This window comes from Sciurus carolinensis, chromosome 11, assembly GCF_902686445.1.
Source record: "Sciurus carolinensis chromosome 11, mSciCar1.2, whole genome shotgun sequence".
NCBI lineage: Eukaryota > Metazoa > Chordata > Mammalia > Rodentia > Sciuridae > Sciurus > Sciurus carolinensis.
Window position 1 is genome coordinate 41,560,646 of NC_062223.1, and position 22,817 is coordinate 41,583,462.

Sequence of the window (22,817 nt, forward strand, 5' to 3'; positions counted from 1 at the left end):
TCTCAGTCGAGTTCTACAAGACCTTCAAAGAAGAACTCATTCCAATACTTCTCAAAGTATTCCAGGAAATAGAAAAGGAGGGTACCCTACCAAACTCATTCTATGAAGCTAATATCACCCTCATACCCAAATCAGGCAAAGACACATCAAGGAAAGAAAATTTTAGACCAATCCTTGATGAATATAGATGCAAAGATCCTTAACAAAATATTGGCAAACCATATCCAAAAACACATTAAGAAAATTGGGCACCATGATCAAGTGGGGTTCATCCCTGGAATGCAAGGATGGTTTAACATCCGTAAATCAATGAACATAATCCATCGTGTCAATAGACTTAAGGATAAGAATCATATGGTTATATCAATTGATGCAGAAAAAGCATTCGACAAAATACAACACCCCTTTATGGTCAAAACACTAGAAAAAATAGGGATAGTAGGAACATACCTGAACATTGTAAAGGCTATTTATGCTAAGCCCATGGCCAACATCATTTTTTTTTTTAATTTCTATTATATTCTTTATTTCATGTCTTTTTTCCCTTTTTATGTAAGTAGTTATAGTTTTTTTATTATAAATAAATGGGATACATGTTGTTTCTCTGTACATGGAGTAAAGGCATACCATTTGTGTAAACATAAATTTACATAGGGTAATGTTGGTTGATTCATTCTGTTATTTTTTCCCTTCTCCCCACACCTCCCACCCCTCTTTTCCCTCTATACAGTCCTTCCTTCCTCCATTCTTGCCCCCTCCAACCCTAACTCTAACCCTAAAACTAACCCTGCCCACGCCCCATTATGTGTCATTATCCACTTATCAGCGAGATCATTCGTCCTTTAGTTTTTTGAGATTGTCTTATGTCACTTAGCATGATATTCTCCAATTTCATCCATTTGCCTGCAAATGCCATAATTTTATCATTCTTTATGGCTGAGTAATATTCCATTGTGTGTATATATATGCCACAGTTTCTTCATCCATTCATCAATTGAAGGGCCAACATCATTCTTAATGGAGAAAAACTGAAACCATTCCCTTTAAAAACGGGAACAAGCCAGGGATGTCTTCTTTCACCACTTCTATTCAACATTGTCCTCAAAACTCTAGCCAGAGCAATTAGGCAGACTAAAGAAATTAAAGGGATATGAATAGGAAAAAAAGAACTTAAGCTGTCACTATTTGCTGATGACATGATTCTATATTTAGAGGATTCAAAAAACTCCTCCAGAAAACTTCTAGACCTCATCAATGAATTCAGCAAAATAGCAGGCTATAAAATCAACACGCATAAATCTAAAGCATTTTTATATGCAAGCGACGAAACATCTGAAAGGGAAATGAGGAAAACAACTCCATTTGCAATAGCCTCAAACAAAATAAAATACTTGGGAATCAATCTAACCAAACAGGTAAAAGATCTCTACAATGAAAACTAGAAAACATTGAAGAAAGAAATTGAGGAAGACCTTAGAAGATGGAAAGATCTCCCATGTTCTTGGATAGGAAGAATTAATATTGTCAAAATGGCCATACTACCAAAAGTGCTATACAGATTCAATGCAATTCCAATTAAAATCCCAATGATGTACCTTACAGAAATAGAGCAAGCAATCATGAAATTCATCTGGAAGAATAAGAAAACCAGAATAGCTAAAGCAATCCTTGGCAGGAAGAATGAAACAAGGGGTATTGCAATACCAGAACTTCAACTATACAACAAAGCAATAGTAACAAAAACAGCATGGTATTGGCACCAAAATAGACAGGTAGATCAATGGTGCAGAATAGAGGACACGGACACAAACCCAAATAAATACAATTTTCTCATACTAGACAAAGGTGCCAAAAATATGCAATGGAGAAAAGATAGCCTCTTCAACAAATGGTGCTGGGAAAACTGGAAATCCATATGCAAGGGAATGAAACTAAATCCCTATCTCTCACCCTACACAAAAAATCAACTGACAATGGATCAAGGACCTTGAAATCAGGTCAGAGACTCTGCATCTTATAGAAGAAAAAGTAGGTCTAAATCTTCAACTTGTTGGCTTAGGATCAGACTTCCTTAACAGGACTCCCATAGCACAAGAAATATAAGCAAGAATCAATAACTGGGACAGATTCAAACCAAATAGCTTTCTCTCAGCAAAGGAAACTATCAGCAATGCGAAGAGAGAGCCTACAGAGTGGGAGAATATCTTTGCCACTCATACTTCAGATAGAGCAATAATTTCCAGAATATATAAAGTACTCAAAAAACTCTACACAAAGAATACAAATAACCCAATCAACAATGGGCTAAGGATATGAACAGACGCTTCACAGAAGAAGATCTACAAGCAATCAACAAACATATGCAAAAATGTTCAACATCTTTAGTAATAAGAGAAATGCAAATCAAAACTATACTAAGATTCCATCTCACCCCGAATAGAATGGCAATTATCAAGAATATAAGCAACAATAGGTGTTGGAGAGGATGTGGGGAAAAAGGCACACTCATACATTGCTGGTGGGACTGCAAATTGGTGCAGCCACTCTGGAAAGCAGTGTGAAGATTCCTTAGAAAACTTGGAATGGAACCACCATTTGACCCAGCTATCCCACTCCTCGGCCTATACCCAAAGAACTTAAAATCAGCATACTACAGAGATACAGCCACATCAATGTTCATAACTGCTCAATTCACATCTAGGTTGTGGAACCAACCTAGATGTCCTTCAGTTGATGAATGGATAAAGAAATTGTGGCATATATATACAATGGAATATTACTCAGCCATAAAGAATAATAAAACTATGGCATTTGCAGGCAAATGGATGAAATTGGAGAATATCATGCTAAGTGAGATAAGTCAATCTCAAATAACCAAAGGACGAATGATCTCACTGATAAGCGGATGATGACACATAATGGGGGCGGGGGGGGGCAAGAATGGAGGAAGGAGGGACTGTACAGAGGGAAAAGAGGGGTGGGAGGGCTGGGGGGAGGAAAAAATAACAGAATGAATCAAACATCATTACCCTATGTAAATGTATGATTTCACAAATGGTATGCTGTTACTCCATGTACAAACAGAAACAACATGTATCCCATTTGTTTACAATAAAAATAAATTTTAAAAAATAAAAATAAAAAAAATAAAGAAGGTACACAATCAGAAAATGGCAAAATCGTAATTGACTTGGGAGAATCACAGAAGACTTTACATAGGAAAAAGGGTATCTAAGCTGGGCTTTGAGATGCAGCTATGATTTCAACAGCTACGATTTCAACACTGGGAAGAGGATATTCCACAAGGGGAAAGTTCATGAGCAAACCTGCCAAGTGGGGAAGCAAAAGGCCTGAGGTAGAATCACTGAGTATTCCGGAAGATCGGAGCACATAGTTGGTGACACGTGGACAGGTCAGTGGAGCAATGTTCTAAGAAGGTGAAACAGAATAGAGCAGAGGCTCAATGCTAGGGGTAGAAAGTACAGAGCTATCGTTGAGAGCTATCGTGGTAATCCAGATGAGAAGCAAAGGATGGCACAGCTACAGTGGACTGTATGAGCAGTAGAGATTTAAGAAAGAAAAAAAAAAAAAAGAGAGTTCACAAAGTGAGTTCTTATTGTGCTTGTAAAATAGAAACAAAGACACTATCTCCAGCTGCTTATATTCCCTCCCTGTAGATATCACAGAATATTCACCTTATTGTTCCACAGCAATCTGTACCATCTTTCACATTTAAATTGGCATGCCCTGGGTAACTGTTTTTTAGCTGTCTCTGTGATAGTGCCAGTAGATAACACAGCACGCTTGTAACCCATCAAGGGAACTACAGTTCATGCACAGAGGCCACACAGACCCCTCTCAAAAGATGAACTTACCTTCCCAAATGATTTAGTCAAGGTCACAGAAGGAGCTGCCCAGAGTGGGAGCTAACAGGGCGACAACTGCCAGTGATAATATCTACATAAGGTAGAATGTGTCACATTCAAGGAATTCTTGGATTTGCACATAATTTTTTTCTACTTAAAACATGAAAGTTTATGCAAAATTTATTTTCTTGATGGGAAATATTCACACACAAGCCAGACCCTCCTGGTTCTTCAGTCAAAGCCAGAATCACAAAGGCACATACCTATCTGGAAGAACCCAGGATAAGGATCTAAGTATGCATGACCATGACCAATACATTGACCACTCTACAATTTAATTTATGCATTCAAAAAATTCACTCATTTTAAGCATATTATTCAATGACTTTTAGTAAATATATAGAATCTATGGTAATCATCACAATTTAACTTTTAGATCATTTCCATCACCAAAAAGATGTCTGGTACCCATTTGCAGATTCTCCCCACCACTATTCCTGACCACAGGCAACCCAAAGCTTTTTTTTTTTTTTTTTTTTTTTTTTTGCTATAGATTCATCTCTGCTCAACATTCCACATAAGTAGAATCATTCAGAATGTGGTCTTTTGCACTTGACTGTTTTCGCTAGGCATAAAATTACTTAGATTCGCCCACATGGTGCAATGTGTTAGTATTTACCTCCTTTTATTGCCAAATAATATTTCATCCTATGAATAGAATCATTTTAATTTTCTATTCACCATCTGATGGACATTGGGATTGTTTCCACATTTTGCATCCTTGATTAGAACACTGAGTTTGATTCAAGGATCATCATCATGAGTCCAGTCCCATGTAGTGCCACATGATGAAATCAAACTCCAACAATAAGTACAGCATTTCAGCTTCTCTCCATACCCAGACAGAGAGAGAAATCCACGTGTATCCTGAGTCTATGGCTCTCTGGTCACTCCATCTCCTTAGCGTCATCACAGCTGCAGAATGAGGCTACTCTCTATCACATGGCCTTGCTTTCTCCAATTTTATATAAAATCATGTGAAATGACCTTTTAAATTGTTCCTTGCCTATCTCTTCCCGCTAAGATGTAAGCCTAAAGAGGACAGGAAGCTCACCATTAGGAACTCACTCATAGTTTCTCCCAGGTCAAAGACTCCGTCTTTGCTCCAAAGGATATGAAACAATTAACATTAGAACTAGATTGATACTCCACCCTTCAATCAGCAAGCTCTGCAGTGAATGTTACTCTGCTAGGCTGGAAAATAAGTAGAGTTACGAAAGTTCTGTAACATGGCCTTTGCCTATAAGAAACATAATTTATTCCCTTAAAGCTTTTACCCACTCAAAGGCAGAAAATTTTACATATCTCTCAGCCAGCATTTCCATGTCTAAGAATTTATCCAAAAGAAATAATTATGTGGGCAAAGATTTCTCTACAAAGTCAAAAATGTCTAATCTATTCCCTTGAAAATTTTTATTTAACCAAGGCCATAAATTTTTGCATATCTTTGAACCAGCATTTCCATGTATAAAAATATATCCAAAGGCTATAAATAACAAGAATGCAAAGTTGTAGCTTCATTTAAAAAAAAAAGATAACATCCTTAAAAGGCCTCACAGGTCACCCAAGCCTGGTCTGTCCAAGATCCATGCCCTCTGACTTCAGCTTCTATTCCTCTCACCTTTGTTCACACCATTCCCAACACTGTGGCCTCTTCACTGTTCCTCATCACGCAGGCGAGAGACTGCTACTACTGCACAGTGGCTGTCTCCTGCATTTCAAATATCTACAGGTTTAACTCCCTCATATTTCTTATGGTTTGGATATGAGGGGTCCCCCAAAAGTTCCTGTGTTGATGCAGGGATATTTAGAGGTCAGACAATTAGTCGGGGAGAACCACAGCCTAATCACTTCATCATAGCTTGAATGGGTGGCCTGGGTGGTAACTGCGGCAGCTTGGGTATGGCTGGAGGAACTGGGTCACTGAGGGTGAGCCCTGGAAGAGTGCATCTTCCCTAAGGCTCCTTCACCCTCTCTGTCTCTGCTTCCTGATCCCATCATGAACTGAGCAGCTTATCCAATTGGACCCTTCCCTGTGATGTTCTGCCTTACCTTGGGCCCAGAGCAATGGAGTCAGTCATCCATGAACTGAGACCTCTGAAACCGTGAGCACCAAATAAACTGAACCTTCTCTAAAAGTTGCTCATTAGGTATTTTGGTCACAGTGACACAAAAGCTGACCAAAACACCTAATCTTTTCCAAGTCTTCCCTTCTAGGAGGTCTAACCATATCACCTGATATAGAACTGCAATCTGACTCTCTTGCCAGCACTCATCATCTAACCCTGCTCCTGTTTTCTTTTTCCCAAGAAAAATTACTATGTTCTAACTAGATACTTTTCTTGTATATTATGTTTGTTGTTTATTGTCTAGTTTCCCCTTCGAATAGAATGCAAATTCTCTGAAGGCAATGACATTTATTACTTATTCACACATGTAAGTAGCACTTAGCATAAAGTAGGTATTCAATGAACATTCATAGAATCAATGAGGATGTGCATAGTAGCATTATTTATAAAAGCCAAAAATTGGAAATAATTCAAATGTGCAGCAAAAACAGCATGGTTAAACAAATTGTGGCACATCCATACAACAGAATACTATGCAGTCATCAAAAGCAGTATGAAACAATATTTATTGCCATGAAAAGATATATAATATAAATTTGAAAAAACAAGTTTCAAGAAGAATATGTACAGAGTGATTCCACTTTTCTAAAGTAATTATAATAAATTTGATGAATAAATAAGTAAATAAGTACTACTGAGCCTTTAACTATAATTTGGGAATTAAAAATAAAATGTATATAAGCATTTTATACATATGTAATTATTTGATCCTAAAAACGAGTCTCTGAGGTAGAAATTATGGTACCTATTTTACAGATGATAAAACTGAAGCATACAGTGATGAAGTAACTTTCCCCAGGACCAGCCAGTTGGACAGCACCCAAGCTCAGATTCAAATCTTGGTTATCTCTAACCTTCATGTTCTTAAATAATTACAAACACTTACACAAACTAATAAACATAGAAAGATTCAGAAAGGATGCATAACTCTAGGACACAGGATTATGGTTTAGTTAATTAGATATGTTTTTGGATATATTTTTGCCTTCATAAAAGAGACACTTAAAGTCACAACAGCTTAAACAAGATGGAAGTTTATTTCTCTCTCATGTACCAGTACAGATGTATATAATCCAGAGCTAATGTGGTTGCTCTGCTCCACAAAGTCATCCCAGAAACCAGACTCCGACCTTTCTACTGTGCCATCCCTTCTCCACATGGTCCAGGACGGCAAGAGGTTGAAGGGGAGGACAAAGGCACATTCATAGGTAAAACCTGGTTTAAGCTACTATACTGAGGAAGCACCAAATCAGAGCAGCTCTAATAAGAATTTTATTTCTCTCCCACACACAGCCCAGGACAGGTGGGTAGGCTCTGCTCCATGAGATGATCCAGGGATCCAGGCTGCAGGGTGCTCTGGATCTGGAGCACAAGCCTTCCATTTCTAGGTCTAAGGGAGTTGTCCTAATAATTGTCAATATCCAGTCAGGTGAAAAAGATAAACTCTGGAGACACGGCTTAAAGATACGAAGTTCCCTTCATGTTTCATTGGCACACACTTGGTCAAATGGCTACACCCAGCTGCAAGAGAGTGGAAAGTGTAATCTTTATCCTGGGTGGCAATGGAGTAGCTAAGAATTCTACTGCTATGGAAAGAGTCGGGTAGGGGTGGGGGGTTTTACTGTGTTTAGGATATGTGTGTATGCATGTGCATGCACACACGTGCATATGTGTTGACAACACTCAGGATTTTCTGATTTTTTAAATCATGAACAAAAAATATTAAAAACAAGTTTTTATCTGTGGAAGTAACAAGCATTTTCTCCAACCTAACTTCTTCTAATTCTCAGTCTTAAAGAGAATGACTATATGCATCATATTCCTTCTTAAAAAGTCCCTCTTGAAAATAATGAAAAAGGAATTTTTTTTTACATTTTTATATTGTGGATCAAGATTCCTTAATATTTAACTTTGATGTCCATCTTTTAAATCAGTTACCCTACTCTATTTTTTATTAACTCTGTAAAACATACTAAGTACCTTCAGGTATGAAATGTACTGAAGAAAAGTAACCTGAAGTGTCAAAATTATTGACAGGGCATTTCCTGGAAGTACAGGCACAAGATGCCTCTAGAGCTGCATGGTCTCCCAGTCTCTTGCCTCTTTGTTGATGGCAAAATGTTCACAAAGAACAGAAGTGGTAAGGACATTTCCTGTGGTGATGTAGCTTTGACCCATGAACAGAAGCACTATAATTCTTCAGACTTGGGACAGAATGTCTGCTAAACCAAAGCCCACCTAAATTCTGCAAGCTATTACACTCTAGCTGCTGTTCAGAGATCACAAAGATAACGGTAAAATTATTCTTATAACTTGTCACACTTTTTCCTCTGTGAAAATGTCTTTAAATAATATAAAATGGTGACATTGAACAGAAAGTCATATTGAAAGTAAAGTAATTGTTCTTACCCTTTTCAGGGGGTCACAATTTCTTAAAGGCTGCAGAATTTATTCTTAGAAAAAATGTAATATATATGAAAGTGAACACAAAATTCTTAAGAATTTGTGTATCTCCTTTAACCCTCCTTGATCTCACTTATGGCATATTTTTTTCAAAACTGATCTGAAAGCCAAAGTTCCTAGGCTTCACCTTAGAAATACTCAGTCTGAATTTGGGGACAGATCCCTAAGAATCTACATTCTAATTAGAATCTCTCATATAGATTTTATATATTCATGAGGTAAGATTCCCAAGTAAAGATTTCATGAAGTAGAATCTAACTGATAATTAAAAAGAAGGGTCCCCCAGGAATGGTGGTCAGTGCCTGTAATCCCAGCAGCTCAGGAAGCGAGGCAGGAGGATCATGCACTCAAGGCCAGTCTCAGCAATTTAGTGAAGCCCTAAGCAACTTAGTGAGACCCTGTCTCTAAATAAATTATTAAAAAGGGGCTGGAGATGTGGCTCAGTGGTTTAGCACTCCTGGGTTCAATCCCTGATACAAAAAAAAAAAAAATATATATATATATATATATGATACCTTATCTTTATCAACACGTGTAAATAACTTTGCCTGATGGGTATGTGTAGACACAGTATTGAGTCCATCCACCAGAGGCCAGTGTGGGATTATTTCCTGAGTGTTACAGTCTTGTGCCATACACCAAATGTATATATATTATACAATATGTACTACACATAGTTGGTTTTAACTACTTCACAGAATAGGAGGTGAACAACTAACACTACGGTTAATATTCTTCACTTTTTATATTGTTCATTCAAAATTTCTTGAACATTTAACCTTGATGTTTCTCTTTTATGTCAAAGTCCCCCTAACCATGAAACTTTATACTTGAGTAAGTCTTTAAAACCTACCAAGTACCTTATGTATAATTCATCTGATTCTCACCCTAATCATGAGACAGTGAACAGGCAGAATTATTCCTATTTTATAAATGCAGAAAGTTTTTGGCAGGTCTGTGGTATCAAGGAATTATATGCCTGGAATAGTACTCAGGACTTCTGAGTCAAAGATAAAACAGTCCTTTTCCATTGCACTGGCCCTGCCCACAATCAAATGAGAAGACTAAGGGCAATACAGTGTACTCTTCATAAAGCTACATATCTTCAACATAAAACAGTTTCCTTCACCCTGATATCAAGTCCTTCTGCCTGTGGCATTAAAGATGCATCTACTTAAGGCAAACTGACTCACCGAGGTTAGAGGGATTAATTTCTCTCTCTTCTTTACAAATAAATCTTTCTTAGAAGTTATGAAACTTTCAGAGGTAGAATAACATCTCCCACATAAATCTGTAATAAACTAGAAATCAAACTTTGGCATGTGGCATTAAGGATTTCAACAGCAGACTAAAATGACACAATATTGCACACTTTTTCATTTTTACTGGGAACTCCATGATATCCCTCATTCAAAAAAAAAATAAAAACTGGAAGAAAAAATGGAAAAAACTGTGAAAATCCATTGTTCCAACAATTCTTACTGGTCATTGACTAACTCATGAAGTATTTATTCAATCTAAAACTGAGACCCCAGAACCAATGGCAATATTCTGGATATTACTTCTATCAGCACTATGCAAAGAGTAGTTAATATTTCCTTACTAATCAGCTCTAACTATAAAATCTGTAAACATACAGGTACATCTAAACCACTTGGGAATCAAACTGTCCTTTATAAGCAGGTAGCAATTAATAAGAACAACATATCAGCTGATGAATTCCTCAAAAGTAAGGACTCCATTCATTTCTATATTCTCAGTTTATGGCTCAATGCTTAAAACAGGGCATCATTAAAACAGGCTTTCAAAATTAGCAAGAATGGGATTGACACTATAATTAGAGACTATAAATACAATACCCAGAATTAGACAACTGGTTACAATCCCTTTTTTCTAATCAGTGGCTCATATACTACAAAACCTAATGTAAAAGCAGACCAAGTCCAGAAAATACATAAAAATGATATAATGATTCTACCCTATGCTAAGTAGGGACATTTGTTTGCAAGAAGAGAAGCTCTGACTGGGATCACATAAATCTATCTCACCTAGAACAAATTCAAATAAAAAAAACAAAAAGATATAAAAATCACATACTAGACAGACTGTGGCTTGATTTTCATATAAGGAAGATATGAGTTTGGCTAAAATAATGTTTCCTGTTTATATCCCTTTGGGTTTAGTAGACCATTTCAAAGAAAATATTATTGTTCCATGGATGAAAGAACATTTTGCTAAAACCATTCTAATTTGAATACATGCCCATTCAATTGAATCAAAGGACACAGACTTGTGACCACCTCAGTTTCAAGTGGAGCAATTTACTCCTTTCCTTCAAGTAACAATACATTTAACAACAAGTAAAAATAATGTCAACAGTTAAAGAAAAATATATACTCAGTAAATGTGCATCCATTTAACACTGTTTAAACAGGTTAAAGGTTAACAGTGACTATGTCAAGAGTGTATTTAACTAATAATTATTTAACTAATAATTCTTCTCTGTGTTTTGTAGAAGTTTAAAATCACCGATGAAAATTCAGCTCTCAAATTACATATACTTATGAAATACACCACATTTAACATTTAAACATCAAAAAGACAAAGAATCAAAGAAAATGATTATTTTATTTGTAAACAAACCAAAAAATTTTTAAATATGCAAATCTTACTTAACTATAAAAGCATAATAGAAAAGATTTTTGTAACAAAATACTATGCATTAAGAACACTGCCAAAAATAAATTTGATTATAATTCAAAATGCTGTATATATTTAAGTATGTTTTCTTTCCTTATCCAATTACATCTAAACTATAGCAGACATGAAAAACAAATGATTATCTATAGACCAAATATTCATGTTTGGAATGAATATGAGTTGTAACAAACCCAGCTGAAGATTTATGCTAATGCATCTGAGACAAAATGGCTCCATCAGCTCAAAATCTGTCATAATTTGAGGAGGGAAATCTTCTTCTGCAACTGAACCAGCAGTTTTCTGTGTTTCATAATTTGTCAATTTGTTCCCTAAGTGTAGTGATTTAGTGATGACAAAAGAAATAGAAAAACAAATGGAAATTGCTTAATTACATTTTGCAGATGTTCCCCCCAAAGAGAAAAAACAGGTTCATGCTGTAATGCTGCAAGACTCGGCTATTAATTAGTTCACTTTGTTCAATATGATTTTTTCTTCTTCAGTGTTCTATCTGATGTTTGATGTTATCATAAAGAGGTCACATACAGATGGCTATTGAATTTATGATTGCCATAAAACTACCTGATTTTTCTTGCCTTTTTATTCTTTTCAACAAAACCAAACCCCACATAGTTAAAAAAAAAAAAAAAAAAAAAAACAACTTAAAATAACACTGCTTCTCTCCTCTTTTCCTGGGGATGCCAGATTAATTATTTTTTTTAATTGTCTTGCTACTTTTATTAGCAAGTCCACATATGATGTCTTCTCAAATTTCCCTTAAGGTTAACATCATCCAAATGCCTATGTCTTCGCTCAGCTTACTGATCTTTGCTGTCTTATTTTTCAACGTGCTCTTTACTGTTCAATTCACATTTGCAAAAGTGTTTCCTCACGTTGCCTTTTTTTTTTTTTTTTTTTTTCTTAATGTGGCTAACGAAAAAAAGGAAACAGAAAGACACTGCAAATGGGCTGTGAACTAAAAACACCACTCAATATTCAGCAGGGAATTAAATGACTGATAACAACAGTGCAGAAAATGTGGCCTAAGAGCCACCTGGAAACAGAGAGCTGGTCAGTTGCTTCCAACTTCCTCAGCAGGCAACCTGCCAGTTGCAAGGGTATCAAAACAATGTTAAGCCCTCTGGACTCCATCTAATACTCAACAGAAAATAACTGCAAAAGGCTACACAGCTAGGATTATTTTTCTTGTTGTGTTTTCTTTTATGAGGGAAAGCTGTTTTTATGCTCTACTGAAATTCCTTTCCTGCTCTGAAATTGGTAAGAGGGCCAGCTGCTTTCTCTATGGTATTTTCTACAGTCAATTTAAAATTCATTCTTCAGATTGGGAAAAGCCTCTCTTTATACCCCCTATGGAAATTTAAAGATGCATTTCTAATGCTCAAATTCAAAACAGCTTTGGGGACCAAAATATGTCAACTTTAGAAACATGTTGTTTTATGTGCTGTCACCAGTTTCATTTTTAATTACATTTTTTAGAAATTGTCAAGTATGAGTAGTGATATTCCTTTGGCTGAACTGACAAGTCAAAATTTATCAGTCCAGAAGTGTAAACCAAATCCCAACCCAAGATTCTAAGCTCTTGACAGAACACACATTCAATCAGGAAAAAAATATAAACAAATAAAAGGCTCTTAAACAAGAACGGTGTAGCTCTGAACAAGTGACCTAGCCTCTGTGGGCCTGGGCATTTTCCAGGCAAAATATTTGTGACTCATCTTTGAGTCTTCCTTCTCCCTGGTCCTCTGTCAGTCACCTGTTAGTAAATGATGACTGTCATTCCTTCACTTGAAGATCTCATAGGCCCTTCAGCTCTCCATTTCCTCCTCGACTACCTGAGTCCAAACCTCCACCCAGGTACTTCAGACTAGCTAGTCTGACTCTAGATGTATCTCTCCTTCTTCTTTGCCTCTACCTTTCAAAATCACTTGCAGGGCTGGGAAGATAGCTCAGCTGGTAGAGTGCTTGCATTGAAAGCACAAGGCCCCGAGTTTGATCCCCAGTACCGCAAAAAAAAAAAAAAAAAACCAAAATCACTTGCAATTTGGGTTATTGCTTCTCATGTGTAAGTTCTACTACAGCTCCCAGTTACCTAGTATGTCAAATTCAACTCAAGGGCATTGCAGTCTTCTGCAGGCTCACTTTCCTATGCCTGTCATTAAATGTGCACATTTTTCAGGGCTGGATCTGAGGTCCCCTACCTGTCTGCCACTCTGTCTTATTTTCTTTTTGTTTCATTTATTCAACAAATATTAAGCATGTACTTATTCCTCAAAACCAGATATCATTTTAGGCACTAAAGTGGTGAAGAAAACTCACAGGAGCCACCTCCATGGAGCTTACTTTCTAGAGAAGACAGAATAAATGTTTGGGGTAGCACACTCATTCCTATGGCTCCTATTAAGCACGTGTCAGTGCTTCCCAGAGCTTGAGAAGAATTGCCTGGTCTGTAAGGAAGGCAGAAAACAAAGTGGTTCAGAGTACAGGCTTTTAAGCCACACTGACCAGGGAGGTAATCCAACTCTACCAACTGGTTACCATAACCTTGGGCAAGTCACCTGGACTGCCATCACAAAACATCACAGATTGGGTGGTTTAACAACAAAATGTATTTTCTCCCCAGTTCTGAAGGCAGAAAGTCCAAGATCAAGGTGATGGCAGGTTTGGTTTCTCCTGAGGTCTCTCTCCCCACACCTTCCCATTATGTCTTTATGTGGCTTTTGGTCTTTTCTCTGTGCACATTTCCGGGGTGGGGGGTGCCCCCTCTTTCTTTTTAAAATGACACCAGTCATATTAGATTAGAGTTCAACCCTCTGACCCCCACTTAATCCTAATTATCTCTTTAAAAGCCCTATCTCTTAATATATTCCATATTAAGTTTAGGGCTTCAACATATAAACTGGCGGGATACACAGTTCCGTACTTAATCTTAAGCCTTAGTTGGCTTTGTAAGGATTAAATGAAATGATCCATATAAAGTACTAAACATAACACCTAGTACTTAAAACATGTTAGTGCTCTTAGTAGTAACATTAGACTAGTTTGTTGATGATCTCACACTGCCAGATGTCTCTGGGAGAGACATGATGGTACCAAGTCAGCTTTCTGAAGTTTGAATCCTTGACCTAACACAAGGCAAGTTTCTAATCCACAGTGGCTTTCAGTTCCCTGGGCTATAAAAAGGAATAATCATGGCTTTTTTTTGCATAATTATAACTAAATAAGTTATTGGAGACAAATGCTGAGTGAATATATCAATAAATTAAAACAAGGCACATGAAATTGTCTCTTCCAATTCTATAATTTAAACACAAACTTTAATAATTATCTAACATCTTAAAGAAGTATAGATAGTCCTGATTTTTAAGGGATTATATTATGAGAATTTGTAGTTCAAACCAGCAGTCCTCAAAACTTGTGGTACATCAGAATTACCTAAAGTCTTATGAATATCAAAATTTTTAGACTCCTAGCCATGAAGATTCATTTCATAAACCTGGAATAGACCTGAGAGGCTGCATTTTTATGAAAGTTTGCTATCAAAAAAGGCTTCTGATAGCCAGCCAAGTTTAAGAATTCCTGGTCTATGGAAGTAGACCACAGTGAAAATGTAATGTAAACAACATATGTGATTTTAAATTTTCATGTAGCCTCTTCTTGATAAAAATAAAAAGTGAAAATAATTTTAATAATATATTTCATCTGAAACAAAGTTTAAAATTTTTTAAACAGTCAATATGAAATATCAGATATTTGCATTCTATTTTTATAGTGAATCTTCAAAATCCAGTGCATATTTCCACACAACATAGCACAGGTCACATGCCAATTTTTTTTTATACTTCATAAAATTTACATCTTTGAAAATCATTCTACAAACCCAAATACTCCCAAATGCCTTTAAAGTTTTTCCAGTAATTTACATTTAGATTAATTAAAAGTAAATAAAACTTAAAACCCAGATTCTGGGTAGCGCTAGCTATATTTCAAGTATTCAAAAGTCACATGCAGACAGTAGCTACTGTTCTGGACAGTGCAGGCCTATATGACCATAATCTATAGTAAACTGCACATTTCTGAAATGTGTAATGATGGTAGAGCATTTAGCATAGCTCCTTACATAATTAAATGCAAATAAAGACTAAACTCTCTAAGATTACACATGACTAAAATCTAAGAAAAAGTGGAAACATAATTAGTGGTTTTGAAACTACTGAATTTTGAGCCTATCAAAGGCCAGACCACCACCAGAACACTTAGCTACAGGTATGGCCCTTTGTCCTAAACATCCAGAAACAAAATGTTCTACCTAATGGGGAACTGAATTCAAATAATAACAAGTATGAAGGAAGAAAGGGAAGTTGAGTTGACAGCAATTTTTTTCAAAGCTGTGTTAAAAGAACAGTAAAATTCTAAAAGCATAAGGTTCCGAAAGTGAAATGAGAATAGCACAAAGAAAACTAGAAATGAAATTACACATCAAAATCTGAAACAAAAAATCTTTGATCTACACATAATAAAATAGGTTAAAGTTGATAAATGTGACAGTGAATATAAAACTACTGCTATATGCTAATATAGAAACTCATACAATCACTTGGGAAACTGAATCCTAGGTATTTTAAGAAAGAAATGAAAGAATGAAAAGACAAAGGACTTACTTAAGAGTTAATCATAAAATCACAGTACTTTGATTTCAATTTCCAAACTATTTTAGGTTGAATTAGTTGATAAAATAGGCAACTTTCATGGAAATTAACCATTTAGCCTAAAGCACAAGATCAGGACAACAATAACAGGGTGTGTTTGTGTGAGAAAGGGAAAGAGAAAGAGATTGAGAATGGGAGACTGCCATGAGTCTGTTTTCTGTTATTATAACAAGAGAATTGAGCTGTGGTAATTTATAAAAAGAGCTTTATTGAGCACATAGTTTTGAAAACGCAAGAGCATGGCGCCATCATCTGCTAAGGATGATGCTTTGATGTGGTGAGAGTGTCATGGAAGATGGCATCATGGTGGGAGCATGTGCAGGAGGGGGAGATTGCAAGGCAAAAGAGGACACTGAAGACCACCCAGGGGCCAGTGTTGCCCTTTTCATAAGAAAACACTCGTGCCAGATTTCCCTCCACAAGACCGGCACTGATGCATTCAGAGAACAGCATCCCCAAGAACCTAATTCCCTCCCCAGGCCCCACCTCTAAGACTCCTCCACCTCTGTACTGCACATAGGTCACCACCTGAACCTGTGGGGGGAACCACGTTCAAACCAGAGCTCTACAGCACACCCCTAAGTTGCCACATGTAACAAGATTGGAGTTGAAAAGATTTAACGTCAAGTCCTAAGTCACTGGCTTCATAACTGCACAGTTTCTGTGTGACAGCAACACGAATAGTAACTACCACTCTAAGAGCTGGGAGTGACTGCTTCCAAAATCAGTTCATGTGGTAACCCTGAGATGGAAGGACATTGAAAGAAATTGCCTCTTTCCTTCAGCAGTTTAGAAGTAATTCTAAACCTACTAAACCAAGGCTATATCTTCATCCAGAAGACTTAAATTGTTTAAAAGTGGAATTACATAAAGGTATACACAGATACAGAGAGACACATACCTCAGTATCAAACCAACGAAACCATGACCCTGCAGAGGCATTTTAACATCTGTCAGCTTCTGCTCTTACCCATCCAACCTCCTGTGCTATACTTAATGTCTTAGGATCCCAGACCTAAAGTTGGTATTTTGGGTATCTCACACAAAACACTAATGAATGAATAAATTAGTAAATGCATTAGTAAAAAATCAAGTAGAAGTATTCACACCTGTGTTTTTAGAATCTAAAAACAAAATGATAGAAATGTGATGAAGAGGAAGAAGTCTTTTCCCCCAAATATTCTGAAATGACGTACAGATTCTGTTCACAAAGAAACTGAGATACAGAAGATCGAAACTGAAACTTGACACTTAAATTTATCCACAATGTCAACAATATAATATCTTTACAAACAATAAAAAAATCTGCATGCAGATTTTCTAACATGTCTTACAATTTATTTTATCCTCTTGAACTGAGGAAGACTACTAAAAATTCAATTATAACTTTGTTTAAAACTAATAATTATTATGTCTCTTTAAATACCTTGATATAATACTATATTTATTATCAGTTATGTGCTAGGGTTTAAAAAACCTTGATCTGCTTTATAAAAGAAAAAATTCCAAAACACGATCAAAATAAATGTACTGTAGTGAGAATTATGTTGCAGTATTAACAGTTTCCAACTGTTTTCCAAGAGTCTGAAGCAGTACTGTGAAGTTCTTTCAATAAAGTTATAATTTAATTTTTTTCCAGGGAAATACTTTTAGTAGGATTACTGACCCTTTCAACACTCTTGGAAATAAAATGAATCTCATAAGCATTCTGGCATATAACTATTATAAAAATAAATAGTCAATCTGTAGAAATGGTAATGGACTTGAGAAACTGAAGTTACTAAGGAAATGTACATAAGTATGCATGGTGATAACCACTTTAAGAAGATTCACTACATTATCAGCAAAACAAACAAACATTCAGACAAATGAAGGGCCTGGAAAGAAGGAGAGGGGCTTTGAAGAAAGAGCCTTAATGTGCTTCTCAAGCAAACCAATCATATTAACCTAGATCAATTCTCCAGGCTCGTATTCAACTCTTAGTTAGGTCTGTCCCCAAGTCCTGTTTGATTTGGCAGAAGGTGCTTAAATGTTTCAGAGGAAAAAAGGACACTTACTGACTTAAGACATTTTTCCACTCACAATTTTTTGTGCTTTAAGAGGAATTTTTTCAGGTCATTAGTTTATAATGTGAACTGGTGCCTAGGGATATTTTGAAAGGAAAAACGACTGTGCTTGGAGATGCAGTTTATGTGACTTGCGTCATCATTTATTTCAGCTCAATTTGGGGCCCCAAACCGAACTCAAAACGAAGTTACAACTTCTGCAACAGTTGCTTTCTCTGCATGCAATGATGGTACCAGAATCTGAAAACAGACTAGACCCTTATTCCAGAGACAAATACAGTGTGACCACTTACAATATCAAAGTCCTGGTTATAAGATTTCACTATCCCAGCTTACAAAAATGAAATGAGTCACACAAAGAACTTCCAAAATAATTTTGATTTTCATAATGCTACTCCATGCCAAAATTCATTCATCCCTCGTTTCTACACCCCCACCCCAGTCACTCATACTGCCATCAAAAGGCAGGAAAGAAATCACTGGGCTCAGAGAAAGGAAGCATCTTCCTAAACCCAAGTTCATAAGCTAAAAGATGATTTGGTCATTCTCAAGATTTGATCTGTGTATCATATCAAAATACACCATTCACCGACATACCCAGAGCTATCTTCGCATGCTTAAAATCTCTATCTCCCGTAAGAGAAATAAAACCCACAGTCCATGGGGTTTTTTTAAGTTTAAACAAAACAGGTATCAATGTTATTTTAGAGGTTGAATATCATTTTTCTAAATGCTTAGAACCAGAAGTGCTTTGAATTGGGGTTTTTTTTAGATTCTAGATATTTGAAATAGGCAGTAAAGACATTATCTAGAGGATGAGAGTCATATCTGAACACAAAATCCAGTCATGTTTCCCAAACACTTTAGTCTGGAGGTAATTTTATATCATACTTTAAGGGCATTGGGGTTTTGACTGACTTGTCACATGAGGACAGGTATGGGAGTTTTCTACTTGGGGCACCATAGCACTGCTCAAAAAGTTTGAAATTTTGAATCATTTCAGATTTCAGATTTTTAGATTAACCTTATTCTGCATGATAAAACAGGTTAGCATCACGTTTCCTCTTCTTCATCATAACTACCTTTCTTTTACATCTGCTTAGAGCACAGGAAGCATGACTTATAATCATGAGGTCAGGTTTCCTAAGAATTTCATGACTTCAGAGATTATGAAACCCCTCGTCTCAACCTTCCATGCACATCAGAATTATGTAAAAAAAAATTTTTAAAAAGGGGATTTTTACAAAATACTGATTCCTTGGCTCCAGCTGAGCTTTAGAAAGGGCTCTGGTATTAATATGGTCTCAAAGCTCCTCAGGACAGTCTAATGTTGAGCTAATGGAAACCAATGACCTCACATGGACTCTCAAATGCAGATCAATAGCCCAAAAGGGAACAAGATTGAGAGCCAGTCAATGACAAGCTGATGCAGAACCTAGAATGAAGATAACAACTCCAATGTCTATGGAAGCCAACATATGCAGACAACATACACACACATTTTTAGATGTCTGAGCACCCAAGATTGTGTATACTAGAGAGCACACAGGGCTAAGACTCCTGACCTTCTGCTCATATTACCATGAGGGAAATAACAGATAACAGATCTTCTGAAATAAAGACATTCACAATAGCCAGATTGTGGAACCAACCTAGATGCCCTTCAATTGATGAATGGATAAAGAAACTGTGGTGTGTATATGTATATATATATATATATATATATATATATATATATATATACATACAATGGAATATTACTCAGTCATAAAGAAGAATAAAATTATGGCATTTGCAGGCAAATGGATGAAGCTGGAGAATATCATGCTAAGTGAGATAAGCCAATCCCAAAAAACCAAAGGACGAATGATCTTGCTGATAAGCAGATGATGATACATAATGGGGGGTGGGAAGGAGGCAAGAATGGAGGAAGGAGGGACTTTATAGAGGGAAAAGAGGGGTGGGAGAGGTGAGGGGAAGGAGAAATAACAGAATGAATCAAACATCATTACCCTATGTAAATGTATGATTACACAAATGGTACGCTTCTACTTCATGTACAACCAGACAAACAAGTTGTACCCCATTTGCTTACAATTTTAAAAAAAAGACAAATCAAGATTTTCCTATAAAACTGTCCAACTTTTAAGCATTGGTTCAATTACAAAAATAACACTGTATGGAGCAATGAAGCACAGGAAGAAAAACATAGTGTGGGTTTGGCCTTTAGGCTTCAGGTTATTACAGGTTGTTTCCTGTCTAAAGAAACCACAGCATCATTGCCAACATCGCAACATTAACAATACCTGAAATTCAAAAGTGCCTACCATGCATTAAACACTATGCAGAGATTTACAAGGCTCTCAATGAGTCCTTATCAACCTTTGAGACACGTGTATTATTATTTCCCCTTTCTCAGCAACTACCCCACAAGGTCACATTGCCAGCAAATGGTGATACCAGGATCCACATGCATGCAGTGTATTTTAGGTTTTAAAAATGCTTTTAACAACCTCCACTTTTTGCATTTGCATTTCTTTAAAAATAAAATGAAGGGATTATAGTAAATCATTTCCTAGGGCAATTTTAGTTATCGAACTCAATGGCTCTTGACTCCATGACACAGCTCTTAGATATATAAAGACATTGGTATTTACACACATCAGTCACAGATGCCCTAATAAAAGTTACCTGATAAAGGAACACAAGGAGTGTTCATGAAATGGTCGTTCTTAAAAGGCAGCAAACACAGAGACTTATAACAAAATTCTTTATCTCTACTGCTGTAGAAAGTTTACTTCTCCATTTTACCTTTTGAAAGATGAGTAAAAGTGCTCCGAAATTCTTCATATGTTTGTTCATGGCAATTAACAAACTTATCCAAGACTTCTTCCATTAATTGATCTTCATCCATTATCTCCAATTCCAATGTTTGAGCAGGCATCCCAATCCACGAGGTCACTTAACCTAAGACATGAAGAGTGAACAAGAGAGTCATGCAGTCCCAGCCGCTCAGAAAATACCCTGGATGGGCAGTGCAAGAATTCCAAGGCCCTAAAATGGGTCTTTCAATAGATCAGTTTTATTTACATATCTACACATTTTGGTTTAGCTTCAGTTACCTCACTTCCACCTTCTTAATTCTCAAGAATTGAGAATTAAGAATTGTCACATAACTACACAATTAGAAATTCAAAGTCTTTTAAGGTGAGAGGAACTTTAAAGAGTATATCAACTAACCACCATCCCAAGATAACAATATGAGCTCATTATTTAGAACTAATGTGTGCCAGCTTCTGTTCTGAGTACTTTAATGAAAAGCATCATAACCCTCCCCAAGGTCCCAGAGCCAACAGGCAGAAGGAAGTCAGTGCTGGGAGTCTAATCCTAGAAATCCAGTCCTTACGCACTTCACTATGTTTACCTCTACCCTGTGACTCAATTTTACTGTGGATAACAAACAGATGATGTGACTGTGCTTTAACACATCCAGAAACTGGAAATGCTGACACTCCAGAGAAACCTCTGGACAGCTTTATTGCCTCTATACCCTAGCCCACTGGCCCCTGAGCCCATGAGATTCTCCTGAATAATTTCAATTCTTCCTTCTTTTACCTGCCATCTTTTCACACATTCAAACCAGGCCACACTGCCCTTTCTGGATCTTCTAATTTCATTCCCTGGAATATATTTCTATGTCAAATCCCAGCTCAAATTTCAATTTCTCTCTTCAGGCCTTGTCCTCCCATCAAACTCATTTGATGGGGAGATCTAATCTGAATTAACATGAGAGTATTTATAGCTTTTGTTGATTCTACTCAGTATGACTATTCACATTTCCCCACAGAAATCTTAATAAGCTGCATATGAGGTGCTTTCCAGATCCCACTGCAGATTTGTATAATAGATGGTATATGCATTGACTGACTTTCTAAACTCCAGAAAACTTCTGGAAAAGTTCTGAAGTCTGAACCCAAAGATTTTAAATAAGGAATCGTGAGATTACATGGATTGCTATGTGATGATTAAGTTAGTATGTATCTTAAGATTTGTTAGTGATAATAATGATAATAACGATGATGCTAATGATGGAGAAGGACCAGTCTTAGTATTCTGTCCTTTGCCTCCACAAAGCTCTCTTAGGACTGTGACCACTCTGACATGGAATGCACTGAGGTTACATAAGATAAGTCAAAATAGTTCCTCAGGCATTACAATCCTAGATAAAATATAATGTTGTAAAAAACTATGCGAAAATAAAAAGTGTATGTAGATACCAACTTAAGTTGAAAGAAATATCCAAGCATTTGTATCTGGAAAATTAGACATGAAAAATCATCAGTTATGGCTTATGCAAATTTATCTGTAACAATGCCAGGCTTCAGTAATGAAGTTTACTCAATTATGTTTGCAGTTGCTAAATAATAAATACCAATAAGTAACCTCAAAGGTGGCTATTATTTCACTATCTGTAAAACATGTACCTAATTATAAGAATTTCAACTTTGATGTACTTTTCCAGAATTCAAGCCCAGAAAAAACTCAGCAACACATTATATCAATCTCTTCCTTAAGTCATCTCTGTCTACTTCAGTGAACAAATACCAAACAGAATTAGCCAGGCTGTGATTTCTACTGCTGTCTTCTTGTGGATATTTTAATAGAGATAACAGAAATGCTTTTAGACTTCCTTTCCAATTTGCACGTTGGTATATTCTGAGTATTAACACTTAATACATTTCAGTAATACCAAAATCAAATAATTAATAGGTTAGGTACAGTTCAAAAACCTTCGAGGTCTTTAATTTT

At 36.4% G+C, this 22,817-nt stretch overlaps 1 protein-coding gene across 1 annotated transcript in view; it reads right to left on the reverse strand.

Annotated features, from left to right (window-relative positions):
- The window catches only part of Iftap (intraflagellar transport associated protein), a 62,489-nt gene that overhangs the window by 26,212 nt on the left and 13,460 nt on the right, over positions 1–22,817 (reverse strand). Inside the window, 1 exon segment of the mRNA XM_047519711.1 lies at positions 20,820–20,975. Within this exon segment, the coding sequence (XP_047375667.1) occupies positions 20,820–20,952 (133 nt within the window). The 5' untranslated portion in view covers positions 20,953–20,975.